The 26,878-nt window shown below is 45.7% G+C and overlaps 1 protein-coding gene across 3 annotated transcripts in view; it reads left to right on the top strand.

The window, feature by feature from the left end:
- The first annotated feature begins 2,508 nt into the window (after window positions 1-2,508).
- Window positions 2,509-26,878, top strand: part of TTC8 (tetratricopeptide repeat domain 8) — a 79,259-nt gene continuing 54,889 nt past the window's right edge. For all 3 annotated transcript variants that reach the window (XM_007526824.3, XM_060181231.1, XM_007526823.3), the window contains exons 1-2: window positions 2,509-2,652; window positions 24,342-24,462. In XM_007526824.3, coding sequence (XP_007526886.1) covers window positions 2,539-2,652; window positions 24,342-24,462 — 235 coding nt within the window. In that variant the 5' untranslated portion in view covers window positions 2,509-2,538. The remainder of the gene's footprint in view (window positions 2,653-24,341; window positions 24,463-26,878) is intronic.

Here is a 26,878-nt window from a genome sequence, read left to right as displayed (position 1 = left end):
CTTCTCTGCCAAGCGGAGCAGCACTGTTGGGCCCTGTGAGTTTCTAAACAAGTTCTGTTTATAGTCTGTAGGTTCTGAGGCAACTATTCTCTATGTTTTCATCAGGAGAACAACATGGAAATGCTCCCACCACACAGCCCCACCGTTAGGGCACTAAGGTATAGATCCTCTCCTGAGTTTCCTGGTTAGTTCTCTGTTCCTTGCTGTCAGCACAGGGCCTCCCCCTGTTGCTCCAGCCTCTGAGGTCAGTAGCAATGTAGACTCACAGTTGCATTTGGTGAGCCTTAAGGGAGTCCTCTCCTCCTTTCAGCTGTCTTTTTGTTATTGAAACAGACTGGATGTGGTGTCTCAATTGGTAAACTGCTGGACTGTTACCAGCCACTTAATCTATATCTAGGCTCCTCTCTGTCCTTGAGCCATATTTGCACTCACCAGTGATTTGGTGCGTTCCTAAAGTTGTTCTAGTCCTTCCTTGTTGAGGTCACAGATGATCTCCTTTGGTATTCCTACTTGACCAGGGAGAGGAGAGGAGAGAAACACAGCTACTGCTGCTCTGTAGCCCTGCCTCCTTCTTCACCACTCTTGAAAAGCTTAACCCCTTTAGATGGGTGCTGGGTGCTTGAACCCAAGTCCTTGAACATGGCAACACATGCACTTAACCAGGTGTACCACCACTTGACCCCACAATTTTGATTTACTTTTTTATATATGTATATATGTACAGATTAAATATTTAATTAACTTATTATTGGATAAAGACAGAGAGAAAACTAGAAGGAAGATGGAGATAGAGGAGAGAGAAAGAGAGATAGTTGCAGGTCTGTTTCACCTCTTGTGAAGCTTCCTCCCTGCAGATGAAAAATGAGGGCTTGATCCCTGGTCCTTGCACTTGTAACATCGTCTTCAACCAGGTAAACTAACTGCCTAGCCCCCCCCCCCCTTAAAATTCTTTATTTTGAGAGAGATACCAAAGAACTGCTCTACCATCCATGGAACTAGCTTCACAGGCTTTTGTCCTTGGTGCTGCCCACTATGTTTCCATAAACTGACAGGGATTCAGCCCTTTCATGAAAAGCACTGCTCTACTCACGAATTCCACCCCCATTTTGATATCTAGGAAAAGCTTACTTCTTTGAATTCACTCATACCTATGTTCTGGCACCCTAGAAAATTCCGAGGAAATTGGGAGCGATCAAAGGATTTCTCTTTGTTGTAATCTGTTGTCACTTTGTTTCTTGTCTGTATAGAAAACTCAAAAGTGATTAGAAAAGTTTTTCAATATTAATCTGTATGTTCCTCTCTTGAGACTCCCATTGTAATAGGAAGCAAGGAAATGAGATTTTGTCTTTCCTAATTAAGTCTACCAGGATTTAGTCCAGTTACACTCTCCTTTCATAACCATTAATTTGCCACTCGTGTGTATCTCTAGAGGAGAAGTCAGAATTATGCTGGGGGAAAAAAAAATCACTCTTCACAAGTAGATATTTGATAAACAGCAAGTGTCCGGAGACAGCGTTTTACAAACGTCCCATTGCATTTTAGGTCTTTTCTCTTATTAGGTGAAAATGAGAGCTATAGATCTTGGACTGACTGGAGTTGGTGTATTGTAACTGGAGTTGGAAGGTTCAGGTCCTGGAACATGATGGTGGAGGAGGACCTAAGGGGGTTGAATTTTTATGTGGGAAACTGGGAAATGTTACACGTGTATAAACTACTGTATTTTACTGTCGACTATAAACCACTAATCCCTCCAATAAAGGAAAAGGGAAGAAAGAGAGAAAGAAAGAAAGAAAGAAAGAAAGAAAGAAAGAAAGAAAGAAAATGCCAGCTATCTGTACATCCGGACTCCTAATTAATGCCATTAGCTTATAGTCACCCAGATTTCAGTCCAGCTCTCTAACTTCACGAGATCTTAGGCAAAGAATTTCTCTCCGTTAAGCCTAGCTCAACTTCTAGTTTATAAAATTAATGGATGGGACTAAGCCATCTGCAATGCTCCATTCTCTGAGGACACATGTGCGCAGAAAAAAAAAAAAAAAAAAGACTTCAGGGACGAAATTGGAGAGTTCTTGTCTCTTGGGCTCTGAGTGGGATGGTGTTTAAAAAGCTGCTCTCAGTTTTATGTTCCCAGCGCTAGAGGGGTGAGATGCTAGCTGCAGGAAGGCCTGGAGGGAAGGGCCTCGGGGACCCACTGCGGGGTCAGCTCCCGGGATTATCCTCGCCTCTGCAGAAGCAGCAGAGCATTCCGTTGCTAGGCAACCGCGCCTCCTCTGGGCGCTCCGAGGCCCCCCGCCCCGTTCCCGGTAGAGGTGTCTAAATCACTGCCTCTTCCTTTAGCCACGACGCGGCCCTCTCAAAGTGAATAAATGAAGTGGTCTTTTCAAATACGTATTTTGGCCAGGAGGTTTCGGTGGGCTCCGCCGCCGGGTCCTGCTTGCCGGGTGGGTCCGTGGCTGCTGGTTGTCGGGCGCGACGCGGACAGCCCCACGGCGAGGCCCCCGGCGCGCGTTGCCGGGCAGAACAGGACGCCGCGCGGCCATGGCCGCCGACATGGAGCCGCTGCTCCTGGCCTGGAGCTATTTCAGGCGCAGGAAGTTCCAGCTCTGCGTCGATCTGTGCACGCAGATGCTGGAGAAGGCCCCTTTTGACCAGGTACCTGTCGGACCCCCGTCGGGCCTGGAGCGGCCCCGGGTCCCGGGACTCGCAGCTCAGCGCGCGCAGAGTCGAGAGCCGGCCGCGAACCTGGGAAGGTCCAGCCGTGACTTTTCACCCTGGTGTAAAATGGAGCGGCCGTTCTCCCTGCCCGGCGAAGAACAGGCCCCTCCACTTCACTCAGACTGTCAACTGCCATCCAGCACACAGGGAGGCTTTGGATGTCACCTTTATGTATATGATACTCGTCTATATAACTACATATAGTATGGCTGCATAACCTATCGTGGTTTAATATGTTGACATGTATTTTTTATTTTTATTGTTGGATAGAGACAGAGAAATTCAGAGTTGAGGGGGAGATAGAGAGGGAGAGAGACAGAGAGACACCTGCAGCCCTGCTTCACCACTTGTGAAGCTTTCCCCCTGCAGGTGGGCACCAGGGGCTTGAACCCGGGTCCTGGCGCACCTCCTGGCTTCATATATATGATTTTTAAAAAAGTTTTTTAATATTTATGTTCCCTTTTTGTTGCCCTTTTTTTTTATTGTTGTTGTTATTATTGTTGTTATTGATGTCATTGTTGGATAGGACAGAGAGAAATGGAGAGAGGAGGGGAAGACAGAGAGGGGGAGGGAAAGACAGACACCTGCAGACCTGTTTCTCCGCCTGTGAAGCGACTCCCCTGCAGGTGGGGAGCCGGGGGCTCAAACCCGGATCCTTAAGCGGGTCCTTGCGCTTTGTGCCACATGCACTTAACCCGCTGCACTACCGCCCGACTCCCCATATACATATATAATTTTTAACCAGAGCACTGCTTAACTATGGCTGATGGTGGTTTGGGGGATTCTTCCTCTTCTTCTAGCGTTTGCCCTTCTTCCGTAGCCAGTCAGCAGCGTCAGGTTGAGTCTGATGTCAAGTTTCGAGACCTCCTTTGAATCTGGAGAGGTGGCAGTCGTTGACTATGTGGGTCATAGTCTGTCTGGAGCCGCAGGGGCAGTTCGGGTCGTCTCTGGCTCCCCAGCGATGGAACATAGCGGCGCACCGGCCATGGCCTGTTCCATAGCGATTGAGGAGGGCCCGATCATAACGTGCTGACTCTGTTTCCAAGAGTCTGGAACAGAGAAGTTCAGTGTAGGCGTAGGGGACCAGATTGGGTGACGAGACGTCAAGCGTTGGACAGGGTGGGCGAAGATATCCGCGTCTATTGGCAGGTCTGGTCGAGCGTAGACGTGGGAAATGAACTTAGATGATGCTGCATCCCGACGAATATCTGGCAGGGCGATGTTGCTAAGGACTGGCAGCCATGGAACCGGGGTGGAACGGATGGTTCCAGAAATGATCCTCATGGAGGAATATCATTTGGAATCGACCAAGTGGACATGGGGGCTACGGAACCATCCTGGGGCACAGTATTCTGCAGTGGAATAGCATAATGCCAGAGAGGATGATCGTAGTGTGGAAGCGCTCGCGCCCCATGAGGAGCTGGCCAGTCTTGCAATGATGTGATTCCTCGCGCCCACCTTTGCTGCAGTTTGGGGGATTGAACCTGGAACTTTGGAGCCTCAGGCATGAGAGAGTTCCTTTGCATAACCATTGTGCTATCTATACTCCACCCTTTTAAAATATTTATTTAATGATATATATATTAAGAGATTGACCAGAGCTCTGCTCTGCTCTGTTTTATGTTGGTGTTGGGGATTGAACCTGACACCCCCAGAGCTTCAGGCAGAGCCTTTTGCAGAACCACTGTGCTGTCACCCCAGCCTGAGCTTTTGATCCTTGGGGACAAATACAGCAAGTTAAGGGGATGGAGACAGGTGGCGTGGGAAAGGTCCACACGCTTGTTAGGAGGGAGGCCTGGGCTACAAAAATTCACCCCTACAAGGAGTGGTGTTCATTTAAAGAGCACCTAGTCCCAGCAATCGCTCCACTGCAGGAGTGATGTTAACTGAAGAGTGAAGACATATCATTTCCTGTGCTCAGGACAGGTGCAGGCTGGCAGGCTGGTAGTTTCTGGAAGGGGCAGACACTGACAGGGAGACTAGGAGCAGAGCTATGGCGGATTGTCCGTGCTTCTAGAAAGTGCAGAATGTTACCTGGATAGGTCTGGTTTCTTGGCTTTTCCTCTGCTGGTGTTGCCTTGGAGATGTTAGGAAAAAAAAGAACAGGAAACTGAGGGGAATTATATAATGGTGGCCCGGGTGTGAGCACTGTTACTAGACTCTACCTTATCTCCCATCTGATGGATGGAGAATCGCGAGCAGACATTCCCATTTTGTATAAAGTTTTTAAAAAATATTTTATTTATATATTGTGATAATAGATATATAGAAAGGGAAGAGAGACCAGAGCACTGCTCAGCTCTGGCTCACGGTGGTGCTGGGGATTGAGCCTGGGACCTTGGAGCCTCAGGCATGAGGCTCTCTTTGCATAACCATTATGCTGTCTCCCCAGCCCGACCGTTCCCATTTTGTCCACACCCCTGTCCACACCCCTGCAACAGTTCCTGTTAGTGGGCGTGCTAGGCTAGGTTCTGCTTGTGATGCTCTTTTTTTACTTAACAAGACTGTGTTTTTGCCTATAAGTGTTTTTCCAAATCTTTCTTGGGCCACTAGATCTAGATGAGCTGGCCAGAAAAAAAAATTATGACCAAATAGATTTGGGAATTCTGACACACATTGATCCCTTTATATCTGTACAGAAAAATCTTGATATTCTCAGCACAGTGGTTTGCGAACATATATATGCTTTTTTCCATTGAGTTAAGGTGTTTTCCACCCTGTGTTCCACGGAACGCTAGTCCTCAGTGCTGCTCACGGAAGAAGTTTCCTTATTCCGCGCAATTGGGAAAAATACATATTCCCTTCGTAGACGCTTATGATTTATGCTAAGTGCTGAAAAGAAACAAAATTTGTTCCAATTTGACTAGATCTGATTGTCCTACAACCCATTTGACTATTGATTGATTGATTGATTGATTGATTGATTTACTTTGGCCTTGGGCAATGGTCAGATGTCTTTGTTGGTATTTAAGGGAAATAAATGTTAGCGGCACAAACAGTAGAGCTTTTAAAAAAAATTAACAATAAGGCCCTAAAAGAAATTAGGGCCCTGTTGTCTCTGATATTCAGTAGTGCACATATGAGTCAGATTTGGTTTGTGCTCGATAATGTGATTAGGACTTCATCTGGGTTCAACTTAATGACCTTTTTTTTTTTTTTCCTCCAGGATTATCACTGGGGCTCGGTGCCTGCATTACGAATAGATTGCTCCTGGAGGCCATTTTTCCATTTTGTTGCCCTTGTTACTGTTACTGCTGTTGTTGGATAGGACAGAGAGAAACTGAGAGAGGAGGGGAAGACAGACACCTGCAGACCTGCTTCACTGCCTGTGAAGCGACTCCCCTGCAGGTGGGGAGCTAGGGGCTCGAACTAGGTAGGATCCTCATGCAGGTCTTTGCGCTTCATGCCATGTGCGCTCAACCTGCTGTGCTACCACACAACCCCTAATTTGATGACCCTTAATCAAGTGTTACTACTCTCCAGGCCTGAGTTTTATAAATTGTATGTATTTTGCTGATTAGAATAACCTTACAAAGCAGGTGACAAAATTAATTCTTCTTCTAGCGTTTGCCCTTCTTCCGTAGCCAGTCAACAGCGTCAGGTTGAAAGCTGTCAGGAGCTGCTTGTTGCTGGCTTTGAAAGTGACTGGGATCCATGTGGATTCAGTCGGCTAGGAAGGATCGTCAGTTTCCCCAATGAATAGGTACTCACGGGATGCACCACCGAGAAGGTCGATCCAGTGCATCCCACAAAATTAATAGCTAACATTGACTGCACGTTTCGAGACAGATTTGCATGGTATTGTATTTAGCTCTTGACTCGCTTGGAAGGTTGGTGCACGTTCCTGTTTTGCAAACTGAACTCACTGAGAGTTTCAAGACTGGCAGCCCCATTTCTGTTGCCTATATGGTGCTATCTCTTTGGTGTTTTTTTTTTTTTTTTCTATTTTTCTTTGTAGCATACTTTTTCAAAACTTGTGTTTTGGTGTCTTTTTTTTTTTTTTTTCAAGATTTTAGAGAAGTGGTAAAGATTTTGGGATATTTCTGTGTGCTTGGATTAAAAGCTCTGAAAAATCTGGAAGGAAGGAAACCAACACAACATTGATTGCTCTGTCTTCTCCAACTTATTTGACCCCTAGTTCTTTTTTTAATTTTATTTAATTAATTAATTAATTAATTAATTTCATTCCCTTTTGTTGTCCTTGTTGTTTTATTGTAGTTATTATTGATGTCGCCGTTGTTGGATAGGACAGAGAGAAATGGAGAGAGGAGGGGAAGACAGAGGCGGGGGGAGAAAGACACCTGCAGACCTGCTTCACCACCTGTGAAGCGACTCCCCTGCAGGTGGGGATCCGGGGGCTTGAACCAGGATCCTTACTCCAGTCCTTGCTCTTTGTGCCACGTGTGTTTAACCCGTTGTGCTGCCACCCGACCTCCCCCCCCGCCAGTTCTTTCTTGGGACAGGTGTGTGTGTGTAACAAAGGGACACATTTCTGCACTGTTGGGCTGTAGAGACAGCTTTGACTTCTGGTTTCTTCTTTGTGTCTAAACTATCCCCCCCACCTCTCCCACCCTGGGGAAAAAATTTACCAGAAAAATCCGTGTAAAGTGATTTGTTATTTCTTTCTTTCTGTTCCTTTTTTCTTTTTTTTTAAAGAATTCTTCCTGGAGGATTGATTAAAAATTATATTATTTAGACGCTGGAATATTTGTGTTGGGGTGAAACCCACTTCTCACACCATTCTTTGTACATATATTTTTCTGTTGAGACATGGGCATCTTGGTATAGCAATACCAAAAATAGTTCAATAGTTCCTTGTACCTTCTGTCAGGACATCTGGCTTTGACTTAATTTCATTCTTTTAACAATATTTTATTTTCTTACTGGATAAGAACATGGATGAAATTGAGAGCAAAAGGGGAGAGAGAGAGGGAGAAGCAGAGAGACACCTGCAGTACATTCATTCATTCATTCATTCATCCATGAGAGAGAAAACCAGAGCACCCCCTGGCATACATGTTGCCAGGGCTCAAACTTAGGACCTCATGCTTGAGAGTTCAAAGCTTTATCTGCTGCGCCACCTCCTGCATCTTAATTCCATTCCTGCTAAGGTCAGGGTAGCCAGCATGGCCAGAGGTCCAATGCTCTACTCAGGAATAGCATGTTTCCATAGAATAATACACTTTAGTCTTTTTTAAATGTTTACTTTTAATTTTATAGGGTAAAGATAAATTGAGAGGAGAGGGGAGACAAAGAGACACCTACAGGACCACTCCACTACTCATGAAGTTTTCCCCCTGCAGATGGGATCCGGGGGTTTGAACCTGGGTCCTTGTGCACTATAATGTGTGGGCTCAATCAGATGCACCAGTACCCAGTCCCTAATACTACACTTTAATTTTTTAAAAAAAATTTATTAGTGATCTAATAATGATTGACAAGATTGTGGGACAGGAGGGGTACAATTCCATACAATTCCCACCAATAGAGTTCCATATTCCATCCCCTCCATTGGACACTTTCCTGTTCTGTATCCCTCTGGGAGTATGGTCCAAAAATCTTTATAGGGAGCAGAAGGTGGGAGGTCTGGCTTCTGCAATTGCTTCTTCACTGGACATGGGTGTTGGCAGGTTGATCTATCCCCCCAGCCTGTCTCTCTCTGTCTTTCCCTAGAGGGGCAGGGCTCTGGAGAGGCAGGGTTCCAGGACACATTGGTGAGGTCGGCTGCCCAGGAACATCAGGTTGACGTCATGGTGGCATCTGCAGCTTGGAGGCTGAAAAGCACTAAAGATCTAAAGCAGAACCAATTTGTTAATAATTAGGAGCGTAGGGGTAAGAGTATAGCAGCTGACATCTGGGGTCTCCATGGGGGAAGAAGCTAGGACGTCTATTTTACCTATATCCTTTTCCTGTTTATTCTAAAAATTTATTCAAGAGAAGATAGGAGGAGAGAGAAGAAAGCAGACATCACTCTGGTACATATGTGCTGCCAGGGCTTGAGCTTGGGACCTCATGCTAGAGACTCCAATGACTTATCCACTATACTGCTTCCCAGATCCCATTTTACCTATATTCTCATGGACCTGTGACTTTACTAATGTTTGCCTGGGCTGGACAGCAGATGTGCAGGTGGGCTAAAATTATTGTCTGGGAGCATCCTGTCAGAGTGGAGAATAATACACTTTAATTTTGATACAAACATACTGGCGGGTAGGTTGTCTATAATGACATGGTCCATGGTAATGGGAAAAGGTGCTTGAAGACGGGGGATTCTGACCTGCTTTTGCGAGGTGCAGGAGTGTGGGGATGAGGACAGGGGAGTCAGTGTGCAGGAGGTTAGGTTCTGCTGAGCATGCGGAAGGGTCGAGGTGGGGATGCTGGAAAGATCTCTGGAGTAATGACATTGGAAGTGTGGTGAGGGGTGTGGTGAGTCTTATACATACCTGCAGGTATTACAATTCCTAAAATTTTGTATACTATTATAAATCAATGTTTTTTAAAAAAAAATTATTTATTTCTATGAGAGAGAGACACATACACCAGAGCACTGCTTAGCTCTGGTTTATGCTGGTGCTGGGGATTGAACCTGTAGCCTCTGTGATCTCAAAGCTGCTAATCCTGTGCTCTGACCCACTGAGCTATCTCCCTGTCCATAAATCCCATGTTAAAGCACTGGAAAAATTCAGTATTTAAGGAACTAATTTTTATTAAGTCTTTTATTAGATAACGATTAGATAGGGATCTGTTTTATTGGATGTTTAAGAAGCTGAGTGATTTGAGCAGCACGTTAAATAACTAAATGCAGAAAAGAATAAAGGAGAACTGGTTCATTTATCCTAGTTTCCCCCCATGTTGATCAGATACCCCAAAAAGAAGGAATTCACGGAGAGGAGTTGCCTTTCTTTCAAAGTAGTCTTTCAGTCATGGTTGAAAGAGTGGTTAAGATTAACAGGCCAGAGAGGGAGGAATAGCAAGTGTCTCTCTCTGCACAGCTTTGCCCAGAGGGAAGGGGCGTTTCTGTAGGTCAGATCCGTCCATCATCCTGATGAGTTGCTTAATCTGATTACGGGTCTCCAGGCTCCATATGTCAGATTCATGGCTTTAAAACCAGCCCTGACTTTTCAGCTCTCAAAAATGATGATCAAAATAGTTGATAAGACATGAAGGTTTTCTTTTTTATTTTATTCTCTCCCCACCCCCCCACCCCCCCCCCACCCCCGGCAGTGGGATTTTTAAAAGACAGTATGCTGTTATTCATGGGGATAGAGTTCTGACACTTTTTTCAAATTATTAAAAGTAGAAGTCCTGGGAGGGGGTGCATGTCAGAATGGGGGAACAAGCCTTTTTCTGATCACTTTCTCCCTCTCCCCTTCCGCCCCCCCCCCCCCCCCCCCCCGTTTCATTATGGCGGCTTCCCCAGAGAGGATGGAACTGTTATTGGAAATGGTTTGAAGGTAGAGCCAAGGCTCCACTTTAGAGTGTAGGTGAAAGGTCTGGAGCCGGGATTCCCCAGCCAGAGTGATCTGTGAGTCCTTGGTTGGGACAGGGATCTGGTGACCCAAGCTTAATCCGCCTTTCTGGGAGATGACATGATGTATTTCCTCTTTGGGGTCACGGAACCTTAGTCAGACTTCATCTTTTGATTCTGCGCTTTGTGAGGAAGTTCATTTTTGTGAATTCGCTTGCCCATTGAGGTTGGGCGGTCCCATCTCCGCACCTACCCCCATCCCTCTAACCTTCTGAAGAGCCTTCATTTCTCTGGGCTCTGTGTTTGCCCCTGTCCCTTATTGCTGAAGCAGGACGGGGGGGGGGGGGGGAGCGGGGGCTGAGGAGGGGGTTCGAGAGGACAGCTGAGTGCTCAGGCCAGGGGCAGCACTGGTGACAATTAGGAAGGCACTTTCATCCAGAGATGGAACTCCCTGAATTGACAGCAGCAACCTGAGACAGAGCCTTGCCCTCCAGGAAGGGAGGAGACAGGCTGATGGGACCTAAGGGGGTTGGGGAGGGAGCAGAGGCAGAGGCACCACCTGGACCCCTTTTCTCTGTTTCTTAAATTTATGATTAATAACAGGCTACAGGACTATCAGAGTCCAGGGTTTCGTTCCATTCTGCACCCACCACTGAAGTTCAGTGTCCCCAACCTCCCACCTCTCAGAGAGAAGCACCATATTTTCACAAAGCCTTAGAAAGAATTTGTTTGCTTCTGTTTTTTCTTTCTTTTCTCTCTCTCTCTCTCCTTTTTTTTTGTAAGTCCATCCGTATCAGTTTTCTAGATTCCACATATGTATGAATCAAGCCACTTGGTATCTGTCTTTCATCTCTTATTTTGATTAGCATAACCCTCAGTCGCATCCACTTTGTCCCAAAAGATACAATATCATCTTTATTTTTATTTTATTTTTATTGCAGAGTAGTATTCCATGGAGTATAGATCCCTTAACTTCTTTATCACGGGTTCCTTTTTTTCATCTCACTTTCTGTTTTTCTACCTTTCATCTACATCATCTCTAACTTGAGTCTAGGGTCTCATGCCTTGAAGCTTGAGCCTCCCCCCACCAGGGTGTTGGAGCACCTAGCACTAGCAGGATGCCCGGAGGGTGTTGGAGCACCTAGCACTAGCAGGATGCCCGGAGGGTGCTGGAGCACCTAGCACTAGCAGGATGCCCGGAGGGTGTTGGAGCACCTAGCACTAGCAGGATGCCCGGAGGGTGCTGGAGCACCTAGCACTAGCAGATGCCCGGAGGGTGTTGGAGCACCTAGCACTAGCAGGATGCCCGGAGGGTGCTGGAGCACCTAGCACTAGCAGGATGCCCGGAGGGTGTTGGAGCACCTAGCACTAGCAGGATGCCCGGAGGGTGCTGGAGCACCTAGCACTAGCAGGATGCCTGGAGGGTGTTGAAGCACCTAGCACTAGCAGATGCCCGGAGGGTGTTGGAGCACCTAGCACTAGCAGGATGCCCGGAGGGTGTTGGAGCACCTAGCACTAGCAGGATGCCCGGAGGGTGTTGGAGCACCTAGCACTAGCAGGATGCCCGGAGGGTGTTGGAGCACCTAGCACTAGCAGGATGCCCGGAGGGTGCTGGAGCACCTAGCACTAGCAGATGCCCGGAGGGTGTTGGAGCACCTAGCACTAGCAGGATGCCCGGAGGGTGTTGGAGCACCTAGCACTAGCAGGATGCCCGGAGGGTGCTGGAGCACCTAGCACTAGCAGGATGCCCGGAGGGTGCTGGAGCACCTAGCACTAGCAGATGCCCGGAGGGTGTTGGAGCACCTAGCACTAGCAGGATGCCCGGAGGGTGCTGGTGCACCTAGCACTAGCAGGATGCCCGGAGGGTGTTGGAGCACCTAGCACTAGCAGGATGCCCGGAGGGTACTGGAGCACCTAGCACTAGCAGGATGCCTGGAGGGTGTTGAAGCACCTAGCACTAGCAGATGCCCGGAGGGTGTTGGAGCACCTAGCACTAGCAGGATGCCTGGAGGGTGTTGGAGCACCTAGCACTAGCAGGATGCCCGGAGGGTGTTGGAGCACCTAGCACTAGCAGGATGCCCGGAGGGTGTTGGAGCACCTAGCACTAGCAGGATGCCCGGAGGCTGCTGCGCAACAGAGATAAACATCCCTGCCGCTCCGCTCGCCCCGTGCAGTCATTCTTTGCCTCCACCTTGCCCCCACAGCCTCACTGGCCCTCATCCCATCTACTTCCTTCTCCCACCCTCTCACGTCACACGCTTCGGCTACGTGCAGGGCAGAAGGACAAGACAGAGCCCTCGCAGGTGCAGCTGGCGGTCTCAGGCGGGCTGCTGGGGAGGCCAGTCATCCTCCCCTGGGCAGACCAAGGCTGCCGCCTTTCAGCCTGCGGTTCTTGTCTTTCTCTTCATTGATTTCTTTCCCTCTTCAAGCATGGTCTGCAGCCGTCTCTGGCCATTTCCCCCCTTCTAGGAGGACCTTATCTTGTATCCTCCCCTCCTATCTTATCTGTATTTTTTTTCCAGTTTATTTTGTTTATCTCCAGGATGTTCCAGCGTGAAAAGAGCTCTGACTCCTCTCAATTATTCGTGTGACCTTGAGGGAACCTACCTGCCATCCCTGAATGTGTTTGCTTATCAGTACAGTGGTGATTAACATCTGTCGGCCTCCCTCCTTCAGATGGCTGTTAGATGCAGGCAGGATTATGGGTTTCACAGATGTGTACAGATTACTAGTCAGAAAAACAGGGGTCACTGCTGTCACCTCATTCTCCGTGTCGGTGTTTAGAGAATGACAGTGTGGTATGGAGGACTGAGGCAGTCACTGGGCTGCTTTTCTGGTCTTTCTCGCGCACCAGAGTCAAAAACCCCCAGGTGCTCTGTGCTTCTCACTGCTGATTTGTTTCCTGTTAGCTGGTTGGATTCAGTATTTACACCCTAAGCTTCACCTCCAGCCCTTCATGTCCTCGCCTAGCTTAGCCTTTTCCTCTCATGTTCCTGCCGAATATATTCTTAAAGATGAATTAAGCTTAAGGAATTGTGGAAGGTAGGAGTATTTCTCCTCCTCTAATGAAAAGCACAGACTAAATGTTCAGTAACAACTACTCACTGTGGGCACGAAACTGTAAATCTTTTTTTATTATTCTTATTATTTTAATTTTTTCTCTTGTTGCGATTATTATTGTTATTGATGTCATTGTTGTTGGATAGAACAGAGAGAAATGGAGAGAGGAGGGGAAGACAGAAGGGAGGAGAGAAAAATAGACACCTGCACACTTGCTTCCCTGATTGTGAAGCGACTCCCCTGCAGATGTGGAGCCGGGGGCTCGAACCGGGATCTTTACGCTGGTCTTTGCACTTGGTGCCATGTGTGCTTAACCCACTGTGCTACCACCTGACTCCCGGAACTGTAAATGTTTTATGGATACATTTCTTTTTTTTTTTTTTAACCAATGAATTTTTTTTTTTTTTTTTTTACCAGAGCACTGTTCAGCTCTGGCTTATAGTGGCACAGGGGATTGAACCTGGGACTTTGGTGCCTCAGGAATGAGAGTCTGTTTGCATAACCATTATGCTATTTACCCTCTGCCCCCAATTTTTTTTTTTTTTTATTCTTTAGTACATGCATGATTCCACTGCTCCCAGACCAATTTTGTTTGTTTGTTTATTTGCTTTTTAGTTTCAGGTAGACAGAGAGGAAGAAGTGCCACAGCACTGCTTCTCCATCCACACTCTATGTTGGGCTGGGCCTTGAGCCTGGGAACTTTGGCATTTCTATTTAACTGGAACAGAGAAAATGTTAATTTTTTTCCCCCGAGAGCTCTGCACAACTTTAGCGTATGTTGGTGTTGAGGATTGAACCTGGGACCTTCAGTGCCACAAGCACAAAAATCTTTTTGCATAGCCCTTATGCTATTTCTCTACAGTCTGTTTATTAAAATTTCTTAGAGAACTTTACAGTCAGAATGAATTCCTTATCTTTAATCGCTAACCCCATCATACATATTATATGTATATGTGTTGATGTATATATGTCTAACATAAATATGTCTAATGTCAACATGTATATATGTGAGATGAGAAGAGTTTATATTTCCTTCTCCATCCCAAATGACTGAAGTTTGAATTTTTTCTATAGCACAACTTACATATTTCAAATGGACAAAAAAATTAGTATCACTTACAATATCTTAAGATGAATTGAATTGAATGGGAGCTTCTGTGCCCTTACCTCGAGGTCTCAAAGACGTAGCTGGAGAATGACTACTGTGGAGAATGACTAGACAACTGAAATCAAACAAGGGGATGGGGGAGGGCCTGGTTTTTGTTTCTGATGAATCGCTGTGACACTGTCCTTCAGGTGGCCAAGGGAGTTTCAGATTTTCTTTAGACATCATTAGGTGTCAAAGCTATTGCAGGACAACTTTTTTTTTTTTTTAATTTCTTTATTGGGCGATTAACATTTTACAGTTGATAGTAAATACAATAGTTTATATTTGCATAACATTTCTCATTTTTTCCACACAGCAATGCAACCCCAACTAGGTCCTCTGCCATCCTGTTCCAGAGCCTGAACTCCCCCCCCCCTCCACCCCACACACCTACCCCAGAGTCTTTTACTTTGGTGCAATACGCCAACTCCAGTTGAACTTCTGCTTTGTGTTTTCTCTTCTCATCTTGTTTTTCAGCTTCTGGCAGGACAGCTTCAATACTCTATGAACCCTGCCATTTTGCTAGCACTGATACGGCTCTTGGGTCGGCCATCCTTTACACCTGTTTATTCCGTATTAATTTTTGGTATGAATCTTATGAAGGGGGCCACTTCTGGGTATTTAGGTCCACGTTCTACCTGAAGGCTATTTATTCGGGTTTCAGATACTGTTCTCGGAGACCCGGTTGTCATCGGTGTCCATCTTGTAAGCGTCATGTCTTCATCATCTTCTAGACCCCGGCCCACTGTGCCATCTCCTACCTTGTCTTGCCTTCTTTAAGTATTTCCAACAGTTGGAAATCATGACGGACTTTTTTTTTTTTTTTTTTTTTTTTTTAACCAGAGCACTGTTCAGCTCTGGCTTATGGTGGTGCAGGGGGATTGAACCTGGGACTTTGGAGCCTAAGGCATGAGAGTCTGTTTGCATAACCATTATGCTATCTACCCTCTGCCCATGACCGACTTTTTTACTCCTGAAGGTTTTTTGTTTTTTTTTTTTGCCTCCAGGGTTATCACTGGGGCTTGGTACCTGCATTACCAATCCACTGCTCCTGGAAGCCTTTTTTTTTTTTTTTTTTTTTCATTTTTTTTGTTGCCATTGTTGTTATTGCCATTGTTGCTATTGTTATTGTTGCCATTGCTGCTGTTGCTGCTGGATAGGACAGAGACATTGAGAGAGGAGGGGAAGACAGAGAGAGGGAGACAGATAGATACCTACAGACCTGCTTCACCACCTGTGAAGTGACCCCCCTGCAGGTGGGGAATCAGGCTCAAACTGGTTTGCCTGCGCCGGTTCCCCTGCGCTGAAGAAGTTTGATTGTTTAACTATCATGAATTTCATTTTGAACATACAGAAACATTTCTTTGGTATGGTTGGACAAAATTATTTGTAATGTACAAAGGCCTAAGGTCTTATAAGGTCTTCCTTATAAGTGCTGTAAATGAGGTTCGAGTAATTAACTTTCTCGTTATAGAAAAATTAGCATTGTTCAATGCATACTAGTTTTCTAGAACTCTTAAAAGCACTCATGGAGAAAGGCAAATGTTTGGCTCTTTAGTGAATGAATTTGCGTCTGCCTACAAATACTCGGTTAGCCATTAAGACCTCCTTTTAGAAGTCAATGTCTTAAAAATATGTTCACTGCTTTCCTACTGCTTTCAAGGAGCCGGATTCTGAATGGCCAGTGCTGCAGGTAAAGGTTTAGCTGCAAACTTTAGTCTCAAAACCACTGTAGTTACAGTTGCTTCAATATATAGCTGTAGATTAGAAACCTTGCCATCTGTCTGCCTGTGGCATTATAAACTCAGCCCTCTGTACCAGACCTTCTGCGTTTCTTTTGCTGTTATACGCTGTTATACTCGTAGTGTCGTGTTTCTCTACACAAGTAGAGTAGTTGTGTAAAAGTAATGTACTTTACTCCCGGAGACATGGAGCTTCAGCAGAAATCACCATCCCAACCGGAGGCATGAGGAAATTGGCTTGACAAGGGAGCCAGGACTCAGAAAGGGAGCAAGAAGTCAGCACGGCTGCAAATGTCTAAAACAGATTGGCACGGTTAGCACAGTAGGAAAAAAGTAGGGTTCATTTGTAGAGAGAGGAGTGTGCACAGTGAGAAGGGAAGGCACTCTGACCAGACATATGTCCATCACGTGGTGGTTAGAGGTAGTCCGAGACCTGATCTCCGTCTGGGACGTGGCCAGAGAGACGACTGGCTAAGACACAAGCAAATGAGCGGGTCGCGGGGAGCCCTGGGAGAGGGAATGGGAACACGGTCTTTTCAGTAAATAAATGATCTGAACATCACACGGGGTCTGCGTGACTTTATGTGTGTGTGTAGTCACCACCCCTTTTAGAAGAAAACAATATACAAATATGTATTTGTTTTGCCATCAGTGTTATCTCTGGGGCTTGGTACCTGCGCTCCAAATCTACAGTTCCCAGTACCTTTTTTTTTTTTTTAACCAGAAGACTGCTCAACTCTGGCTTATGGTGGTGTTGGGGGGTTGACCTGAGAATGTGAAGCATCAAGCATATCTGTTTGCATAGCCATATGTTGTCTCCCCTGTCCTTCATTTCTCTCTTTCTTTCTTTCTTTCTTTCTCTCTCTTTTTTCTCCCTTCCTTTCTCTCTCTCTCTTTCTTTCTCTCTTTCTGAGGGTGAGAAGTAGGAGGGAGTAACAGAAGAAAGACATCTGTAGTCCTGCCCCATCACTCCTGAAGCTTTCGCCCTGTAGGTGGGGACCAGGGGCTTGAACCTGGGTCCTTGAACATGGTGTTATGTGCATGTTACTAGGTGAGCCACCACCCAGCCCCTGAAGGCCTGTGAATCACTAAGCAGCTGTATAAGCACTCTATTCCTTGAAAGAATGCCATTGGCCTTTGGGATGTTCATTATCTCGATTTCCAAACTGATGGATGATGAAATTCCATACATGCAAGCATATGCGTGTATAAGTCATTTAAGAAGGTCTTCATTTATAAAAATCAGTCATGTGCCCCCACCCTCCTTTTTTTTTTTCCCCCCTGAGCAATAAGCTGAGCAGTGCTCTGGGGGAAAAAAAAGGGGGGGGGCACATAACTGATTTGAAGACCTTTTTATTATCAGTGCCTTAGGCCTGAGAGACTTTCTGCATAACCATTATTTCCTCAGCCCTAGTAATGTGCTTTTTGTTTTCTGTAATTATAGAACATTTTGATTCAGATTAAATTGAAACATCAGCAATTGCACTGTATGGTTTTAAAACTGTAAAAAGTTTCCAACTAGCGCAGACTCCCCAGAGGACCAGTTTTTCGTATTTGCCCATTTTGTCACTGCTGACTTCATTATTTTAGTGACCTATTCAATAAAAGAACACAAAAGGAGCAAGACTGACTCCCTACTTGTCCCTCTTTACAACTTCAAAATAGATGGGTCTTTTACAGTATCTTACTTGGGTCCAAGTTTTCATTTGTTGGGGCTGGACAGAGCTTGTGTTACTGATTTTAATGATGTCTAAGTCAGGTCTGACAGCTTTTGTCTGTTAATAACCTGACCAAATTATCTTTCTACATGCCTTAAACTACTGTCTTGGCATTTTGCATTAAGTGGAACTGCACAGTTTTACTTATTTATTTATTTTTTATTTATTTTATTTATTCCCTTTTTGTTGCCCTTGTTGTTTTATTGTTGTAGTTATTATTATTGTTGTTGTCGTCATTGCTGGATAGGACAGAGAGAAACGGAGAGAGGAGGGGAAGACAGAGAGGGGGAGAGAAAGATAGACACCTGCAGACCTGCTTCACCGCCTGTGAAGTGACTTCCCTGCAGGTGGGGAGCTGGGGTTCGAACTGGGATCCCCATTGCCGGTCCTTGTGCTTTGCGCCACCTGCGCTTAACCCGCTGCGCTACAGCCAGACTCCCTTATTTATTTATTTTTAACCAGAGCACTGACCAGCTCTGGCTTATGGTGGTGCAGGGGATTGAACCTGGGACTTTGGAGCCTCAGGCATAAGAGTCTCTTTGCATAACCACTATGTTATCTACCCCTGCCCAAGAACTGGACAATTTACATGTTTTGCTCAGTCAGTCAAGTTTGTACGTTTTAACCTTTATTTTCATAATGGAAATTGAATTTACCTCATCAGTTTTTTCCTGATGTTGGCTGTCAGATATTTGCCTCAAGAGTAATGTTCTGTGGATGAACTCAGTTGGTGAATCTGATAGAATTAGATTCCGCAGATCAAGAGAAAATAACTCATGGAGATTGGGAGAATCTGTCAAAACAATCACTAAGCATCTACTTTTTCTTATTGACTCCACAGTGCTCCCAATCCATAGGCATTCAGATACATTCAGATACATTCAGATACAATCCATAGGCATTCAGATACATTCAGATACAATCCATAGGCATTCAGATACATTCAGATACATTCAGATACAATCCATAGGCATTCAGATACATTCAGATACAATCCATAGGCATTCGGATACATTCAGATACAATCCATAGGCATTCAGATACATTCAGATACAATCCATAGGCATTCAGATACATTCAGATACATTTCAGATACAATCCATAGGCATTCAGATACATTTCCATTAACAGCATGTTTTTAAAACTTCACCACCCTGCTGTTTATCAGTAAGTTAAACACATCTGATAAAACCAGTTTATATTTCGCTAGATCCAAGGAGCAGTTTAAGAATACCTAGCATGCTTTGCCATGAGTATGTGGAAATCACTAATTGGTTTGGAATCTCTCTCTTTTGAACAGGCAGAGGATTTTAGGGGGCTGTGAAACATACTTGGCTTGTCTCCAAAGTAAAAAATTTCAAAATGTTTTTAAAGCCAAAGCCCCATCTGCTGTTTTCATTAAAATCTCAAGAATTGTTCATATTGCCAAGAGCAGTTCTTTGAATACAGTCTGAATTTAATCAAGCAGTGAAATCTAGTGGTCAGGGTCATCGTTTTGATAGGACAGAAAGTCAGGAAGATTAACATCCTCAGATGCTAATGAAACTCAAAATTAAGTAATAGTAGATTAAGTAATAGCAGGTGGGGAGCCAGGGGGCTCAGGATCCTTGCCCTTCGTACTGTGTGTATCTTTATCTGGTGCTGACCACCACCCGTCCCCAAGTGTTTCTTCTATTCTTTTACCTCCAGGCAGTCCAGTGTCTTTCTTGGGGCCCCTTCCATAGCTTGTGTCTGACTTTTGCTGTTACATTTCTCTCATAGCACTGAAATTCCTAAGGGCTACAACTAGGTTTTCAAAAAATTCGTATTTTACTTTGAATAGAGACAAAGAGCCATTGAGAGGGAAGGGGGAGGTAGAGAGGAAAGAGAGACACCTGCAACATCACTGCTTCACCACTTGTAAAGCTTCTCCCCCTGCAGGTGGGGACCGGGGGCTTGAACCTGGGTCCTTGCACACTGTAATATGTGCTCTCTACTTAGTGCATCACCGCCCAGCTCAGAGAGCTACCACCAGTCTTAGGAGCTAAGGTTAAGGGCATCCTAAGAGTGAAATTGTGGTTTGCTCAGCTGTCTTCCCAGGACCTGGGAGGCAGTGGGCGACCGCTAGTAAAATGGGAAGCAGACATCAGAGCCCAAATCGACTTTGCTGTGTCCACAGCAAAAGTTGCAGCTCTTGTCCCCATCAGGGTGTGGTGCAGAGAATGCCCTTTCAAAAAAAGGAAACTATCAGGCACTTGTAGAGTAGAATAGACTGAGGGGATCCCGTAAGGATAGATCAAGATGAGTTATGTCCATCTTTGGAATTCAACCATTGTTGCAAGCCGGCGGTGACTTCCCTGGCCCCTGGGAATAGCAGTGCAGAACTGGCCATGTGCCTGATCCGTTACCTTCTCTGGGCGTCAAACTTCAAATCGTTTCCACACTTTGCTGGCTCTCATAGTTAGATGCAGTTCCAACTGGAATCAATTTTTTTCTTTTTCCTCACACACAAAGTTAATTCTTTGAGCCCATATCCTGCTCATTCAATCCCGTTAAATTTCTACAGAATATTTTAAACATTTTAAGTTACCTGATAAGAATCCAGTAAACTGGGTGCTGGGTGGTAGCACAGCAGGTTAAGCGTACATGGGACAAAACTCAAATACTGGCCTAAGGATCCGGGTTCAAGCCCCCCGCTCCCCACCTACAAGGGCGGTCACTTCACAAGCAGTGAAGCAGGTCTGCAGATGTTTTTCTTTCCTCCTCTCTGTCTTCCCATCCTCTCTCTCTATTTCTCTCTCCTGTCTAACAACAGCTATAACAGGAATAACAACCACAACAAGGGCAACAAAATGGGAAAAGTAGCCTCCAGGAGCAGTGAATTTGTAGTGCTGGCACCGAACCCCAGTGATAACCTTGTAGGCAAAAAAAAAAAAAAATCTAGTAAACCTCATCCATGAATGTACAAGCTTAAAACAAACAAACAAACAAAAAAACCCTATCATCGGAGTAAATGTAATTTCATTTTAGGAACCTAAGTGTCCTAAGTATGTTGCGACAACTATCTTCTTAATTCCCATTACAGGAAAATGATGCTCTTCCAAAAAAAAAAAAGTTTTTATACATGCCTTCCAGTTTCTGTAGCCCACAAAAGGATCTCTCCTTTAATTCCTACAAGGCTATTTTCTGCACCACTAACTTGTCACCTGTCACACACCGCCTTGCCTTGTCAGCTAACTCAATAGGCTGTCTGTTCAGGGGGATTCGAGTTTAAATCTTGTTCCTTCTCAGGACCTTGCTCACTGCTCTGTGACAGAGAGGTGATCAATATGGCCGACAGAACCACTTGAGGACTTTGGGGGGACATTTATGTTTCTCATCTGTTCCTCTCCCTCCCCCCTCCCCCTTCATTGAATTGTTACATAGCCGGTTCTCTAGGCTGGTGAGCCCCAGTCCCTCCCCGCAAGACTGGTGAGCCGCAGTCCCTCCCCGCAAGTCTCCTTTGCTACTTCTGGTGGAATCAGATCTGCCTTTTGGTTTAAACGACGCCATTCCTCAGTATCATCCACAGGGCAAACTGTATTGACAGTTTTAATTTTTTCTTTGAGCAAGGCACACACCCTACCAGGTGGAACTATCTTCGAGCCCAAAGCAGTTTGATTTATCTTCTTTCTCTCTCTCTTTCTTCCTCCCTCCCTTTCTTTCTGCCCGTAGGGTTATCGCTGGGACTCAGTGCCTGCACTATGAACTCACTGCTCCTAGAGGCTATTTTTTTCAACATTTTGTTGCCCTTGTTCTTGTTATTATTGTTATTGTTGCCATTGCTGTTGAATAGAACAGAGAGAAATGCAGAGAGGAGGGGAGACAGAGGAGGAGAGAAAGACAGACACCTGTAGACCTGCTTCACCGCCTGTGAAGCAACCGCCCTGCAAGTGGGGAGCCAGGGGCTCCAACCAGGATCCTTACAAAGAAATCATGACTATTTCTGACAACCAAGTACTTTATTATATAGGTCTTTAAAAAATTATTTATTATCAGATAGAGACAGTGAGAAATTGAGAGGAGAGGGGGGAATAGGGACAGAGACACCTGAAGGCCTGCTTCACTCATGAAGCTTTCCCCTTGCAAGTGGGGTCCAAAGGCTTGAACCCAAGTCCTTGCAGACTGTAATGTGTGTACTTAACCAGGTGCAACACCGCCTGGCCCCTACTGAGTAGATCTTTTTTAAAATTTTTTTTTCATATTTATTTATTTATTTTCCCTTTTGTTGCCCTTGTTTTTTATTGTTGTAGTTATTATTGTTGCTGTTGTTGTCATCGTTGTTGGATAGGGCAGAGAGAAATCGAGAGAGGAGGGGAAGACAGAGGGGCAGAGAAAGAAAGACACCTGCAGACCTGCTTCACTGCCTGTGAGGCTCCAACCAGGATCCTTACGCTAGTCCTTGCGCTTTGCGAGCGCTGCACTACCGCCCGACTCCCTGTTGAGTAGCTCTTTGCGTCTAATTTCTTCTGGTAGAACCAGGAGAAGCTATTTTCCAGAATCCTTACTCCCTTTCCAAGGTCCCCCAGCTTCTGGGAGGTTTCCAGCTGGCTAGATCACAGAGCAGTTGTTGTGTTGAAGAGATCTTGGGAGCTTGGGACAAACTGATCACAGTTTAAGTTAACATTTTTGGGATACCTCTTGTGTATAAAAACCATGGGTTTTATGGAAAATTCCAAAGTGAGCAAGATAAAAAAAAGTGCATCCTGGGAGTCGGGCGGTAGCGCAGCGGATTAAGCGCAGGTGGCGCAAAGCGCAAGGGCTGGCGTAAGGATCCCTGTTCTAGCCTCCGGCTCCCCACCTGCAGGGGAGTCGCTTCTTTCTCTCCCCCTCTCTGTCTTCCCCTCCTCTCTCGATTTCTCTCTGTCATGTCCAACAATGGCGACATCAATAACAACAACAATAATATCTACAACACACAACAATAAACAAGGGCAACAAAAGGTAATAAAGAAATATAAAAAATATATTTTAAAAAAGTGCATCCTTGGGAAGAGTGGATAGCATATGTTTGGAACATAAATGTATGATATAATAAAAGTATGAAGAGAGTGCCCTTTGAGAAAGACAGAAGGAAAGCAGACGCAGAGCTAAGGAGTCAGAGAAGTCTCCCACACTCTTTTATTTGATAGAACAGAGAAATTGAGAGGGGACAAGGGAAGAGAAAGACACACACACACACACACACACTCTACATGCAACCATGCTCTACCACTTGTGAAATTTCCTTCCTGCAAGTGGGAATCAGAGTTTGAACCCAGGCCCTTGAGCATGGTAACGTGTCCCAACCAGGTGTGTCATTGCCTCCCCCCCCCCCCCCCCCCCCGTGAAGGACTGAGTTCCAAAGGAGGAAGGCAGAAAGCACCTTGTTATAACATTATCCATTTATTTATTTATTTTGAAACCTGCAGACCTGCTTCATCGCCTGTGAAGTGACTCCCCTGCAGGTGGGGAGCCAGGGGATTGAACCGGGATCCTTATGCCGGTCCTTGCGCTTTGTGCCACATGTGCTTAACCTACTGCGCTACTTCCCGACTCCCTATTCATTTATTTTAAGAGGTTATTACAGTCAGATTTTGTCTAAAGGCCTTTCTGTGTTTAAACCACCATGCTAGAAGACCAACAGGTAATCACCACACTGTCATTTAGTGTGTAATCCCTGCACTATTTTTTCTTGGTGAGTAGTGGCTTGGCCTTCTTTCTTTATTTTTTGATTTTGATAGGGGGAGAGAGAGAGAGAGAGAGAGAGATCTGCAGCTCTGCTTCACCACTCATAGAGCTTCTTCCCTACAGGCAGGGACCTGGGCCCTTGCATGTGACCTTCTTGCTCTAGTTTCTTGTCAGAACCCTTTGCAATAGTACAGTGCAGTCAGGGATAAATATGTTCAACAAGAAAATTAAATGAGGGAGCCGGGCAGTGGTGCACCCGATTAAGCACACGTAATACTAAGTTCTAGTATCCATGTAAAGATCCCATGTTTGAGCCCCCGGCCCCCCGCCTACGGGGGGGGGGGTTGCTTCACAAGTGGTGAAGCAGGTCTGCAGGTGCCTTCCTTTCTCTCTCCCTCTCTGTCTCTCCCTCCTCAATTTCTCTCTGTCCTGTTCAATAAAAAAATGGGGAAATTCATGTTAAGTGAAATAAGTCGGAAACAGAAGGATGAATATGGGATGATCTCATTCACAGGCAGAAGTTGAAAAAGAAGATCAGGGCTGGCAAGATGGCAGACTTGGAGCACGTGTGCTTGCTTGCTTTATGCTCACGTGATCCGGGTTTCAGCCCCGTTCCCAGCGTGCTGAAGGAAGCTTCTGTGCTGTGGTGTCTTTGTCTCTTTCTATCTAAAATTAAAGTGTTGCCTTAGAGCAGTGAAGCCACAGTGACAGGAAAAAAAAAAAAAAAAAAGGACCATGAAAGATGACTGTGCAGTACTTAATGATGCTGTGTCACACGTCTTATTTTCATCCATGCTCTCCAGGCTGCTTGGATTCTGAAAGCACGAGCACTGACAGAAATGGTTTATGTCGACGAGATTGACGTTGTGCAGGAAGGGATTGCGGAAATGATGCTGGATGAGAACGCCATCGCTCAAGTCCCGCGTGAGTACAGGCTTTGCAGCTAAGAGGTGGGGGGGGGGCTTCCTTCATGCAATCACAAGACGAGATACTGTATCCAGGAAACATGGGGAAACATCACCTCAGATGAAAGGTTTCTCTGTGCCTTGCAGAACAAGGGCCTTCCTCACGCAATTAAATTATATTCTTTCAGATGTGTAGTATGAAATTGACGTACCACCAATTTTTCAATAAAAGCTATGTTATGCACTGTGAAAGGGCTTATAAAATGCATTCCACCTGAACTGTGTAGCTAATAAATCAGAAGGTTCTCTACCCGTAGAGTGATCTAGAAGGATAAATATCCACTTTTGTTCATAACAGCATAATTTGTAACAGCCCAAACTTGGAAGCAGGCTAGGTGTCCAGCAACCACTGAGTGACAAAGAAAGTTGTGGTCTGTATACACAACGGAATACTACTCAGCCGTGAAAAATGATGAAGCCACCTTCTTTACCTCATCTTGGATGAAGATTGAAGGAATCATGTTAAGGGAGAAAGAGCTGAAAGAGAGGGATGAATACGGATGATCTCACTCACGGGCAGAACTTGAGGAAAAAGAACGTGGTGTCCTGCACCAAAGGGAAGGGCTCTGGGTGGGCGTGGGGCCACTTGTAGGTCCTGGTACACACGGTGGTGGAGGGAGACCGAGGCAGGGGGCTAGAATGTTTTGCAGAAAACAGAAATTTTACACATGTACCAACAACTTAACTGTAGACTATAGACTGTAGACTATTAATCTCCCCAGTTGGGGGGGGGAGAACAAGGAGCAGCAAAGGACTCTGGGGAAGGAGAAGGACCCTCTGTGGGGGGGGTGGGGGGGGTGGGGGTGAGGCTTTGAGGTCCCAGTGATGGTGGGAGGGACCCAAGCTGGAGCTGAGAGCATTTTGCAGACACCTATCATGGTGAAATGGGAAATTGTACCCATGTACCAACAACAGTATTGTAAACCATTAACTATAATAAAAAACGAATAAAGAATTATTGTTGAAGGGTGAGAGATAACTTACTGGGTAGGGTGCACACCTTGCTCTGAATACAGCCCAGTGTTTGTGTCCTGGTACCATGCAGGAGGGGCTTTGGCACTGGAGGAAGCTCTCTCTAAATAAAAATGTGGCCCAGAGGAGTGAAATCATGCTTCTGTGAAGTCTAAAGGGAAAAGAGAAAAGGCTAATCAGGGATCCAGGAGGTGACGCCCCAGTTACGTGCACATACTAGGGGGGTCGCTTCACAAGTGGTGAAGCAGGTCTCTTTCTCTCCCCTTCTGTCTCTCCCCTTCTTTCTCTCCCCTTCTGTCTCCATCTCCCCCTCGCAATTTCTCTCTATCCTATCCAATAAAATGGGAAAAAGTGCTGGCCAGGAGCAGCAGATCTGTAGTGCTGGCACCAAGCCTCCAAATGACCCTGGTGGTAAAATGTATATATTTATTTATAAAGAGTGAGAGTAAGGGAGAGGACAAGAGTGTAGCTGCATTGATACGTTGAATGTGACTCCCTTTCACACACAAGTCAGGGTGCTGGGCGGAGGAGAGCTGGTACAACTGAAGTCGGGTGGTGACCCTGACACACAGGGGTCTCGCTGCTGCTTGATTCGCTGTGACATTTATCAGTCATTTATGTGTTTGGGAAAGTAATGGCCCATTCAGAACTTTAAAATGGGAGTTGAGAGGCAAAAATATGTTAAAAGTGAAAACTGTCTCCTCCCCCCATCCTTTTTGCTTTTGTGAAGTTAAAATGCTAATATGTAGCTCTTTTTTTTTTTATAATTTTTTTTTTTATTCAAGAAAGGATTAATTAACAAAACCATAGGGTAGGAGGGGTACAACTCCACACAATTCCCACCGCAATGTGTAGCTCTTGTGGGGATATGATCTCTTGTTGGGGGCACAAGTTGGTATGAAAAAATAAACACTGAGTGTTAAACCAACATTTCTGATGCCTTGGGGTCTCCTGGGCTTGAGTCCGAATAGCAGCCGAATTGACAGGTTTACTTACATCTCTTCATCTTTGCTCGGTGGCTACTCCTGACTCCTGCCTCCCCCACAGGTGGGCCATGCCGATTAACTGTGACAACAGCAGGAGGGAAATGACAGGGCCGCAGGCAGTGATGGCCTCAGACACATCTGCCTGCAACACATTTCCTGTCTGTCACTGGTGCCTTCTTCACCAGGCCAGCACTGCAAGCTGCACCGGCTGACAGTGTTTGGCAAAGATTTATTATTGTTTCTTTCTTTCTTTTTGATAGAACTTGAGAGGGAAGGGGGCTAGGGAGAGAGAAAGAGAGACATCTGCAACCCTGCTTCACTGCTCATGAAACTTCCCCTGCTGCAGAGGGGGATGGGGGGTGAGGGTGGGGGCTTAAATCTGGGTTCTTGCACACGGTGATGTGTGTGCTCAACCAG

Source organism: Erinaceus europaeus, chromosome 22, assembly GCF_950295315.1.
Source record: "Erinaceus europaeus chromosome 22, mEriEur2.1, whole genome shotgun sequence".
Lineage (NCBI taxonomy): Eukaryota > Metazoa > Chordata > Mammalia > Eulipotyphla > Erinaceidae > Erinaceus > Erinaceus europaeus.
The sequence above is the reverse complement of the archived record's forward strand: the minus strand, read 5'-3'. Positions and strand labels throughout refer to the sequence as shown.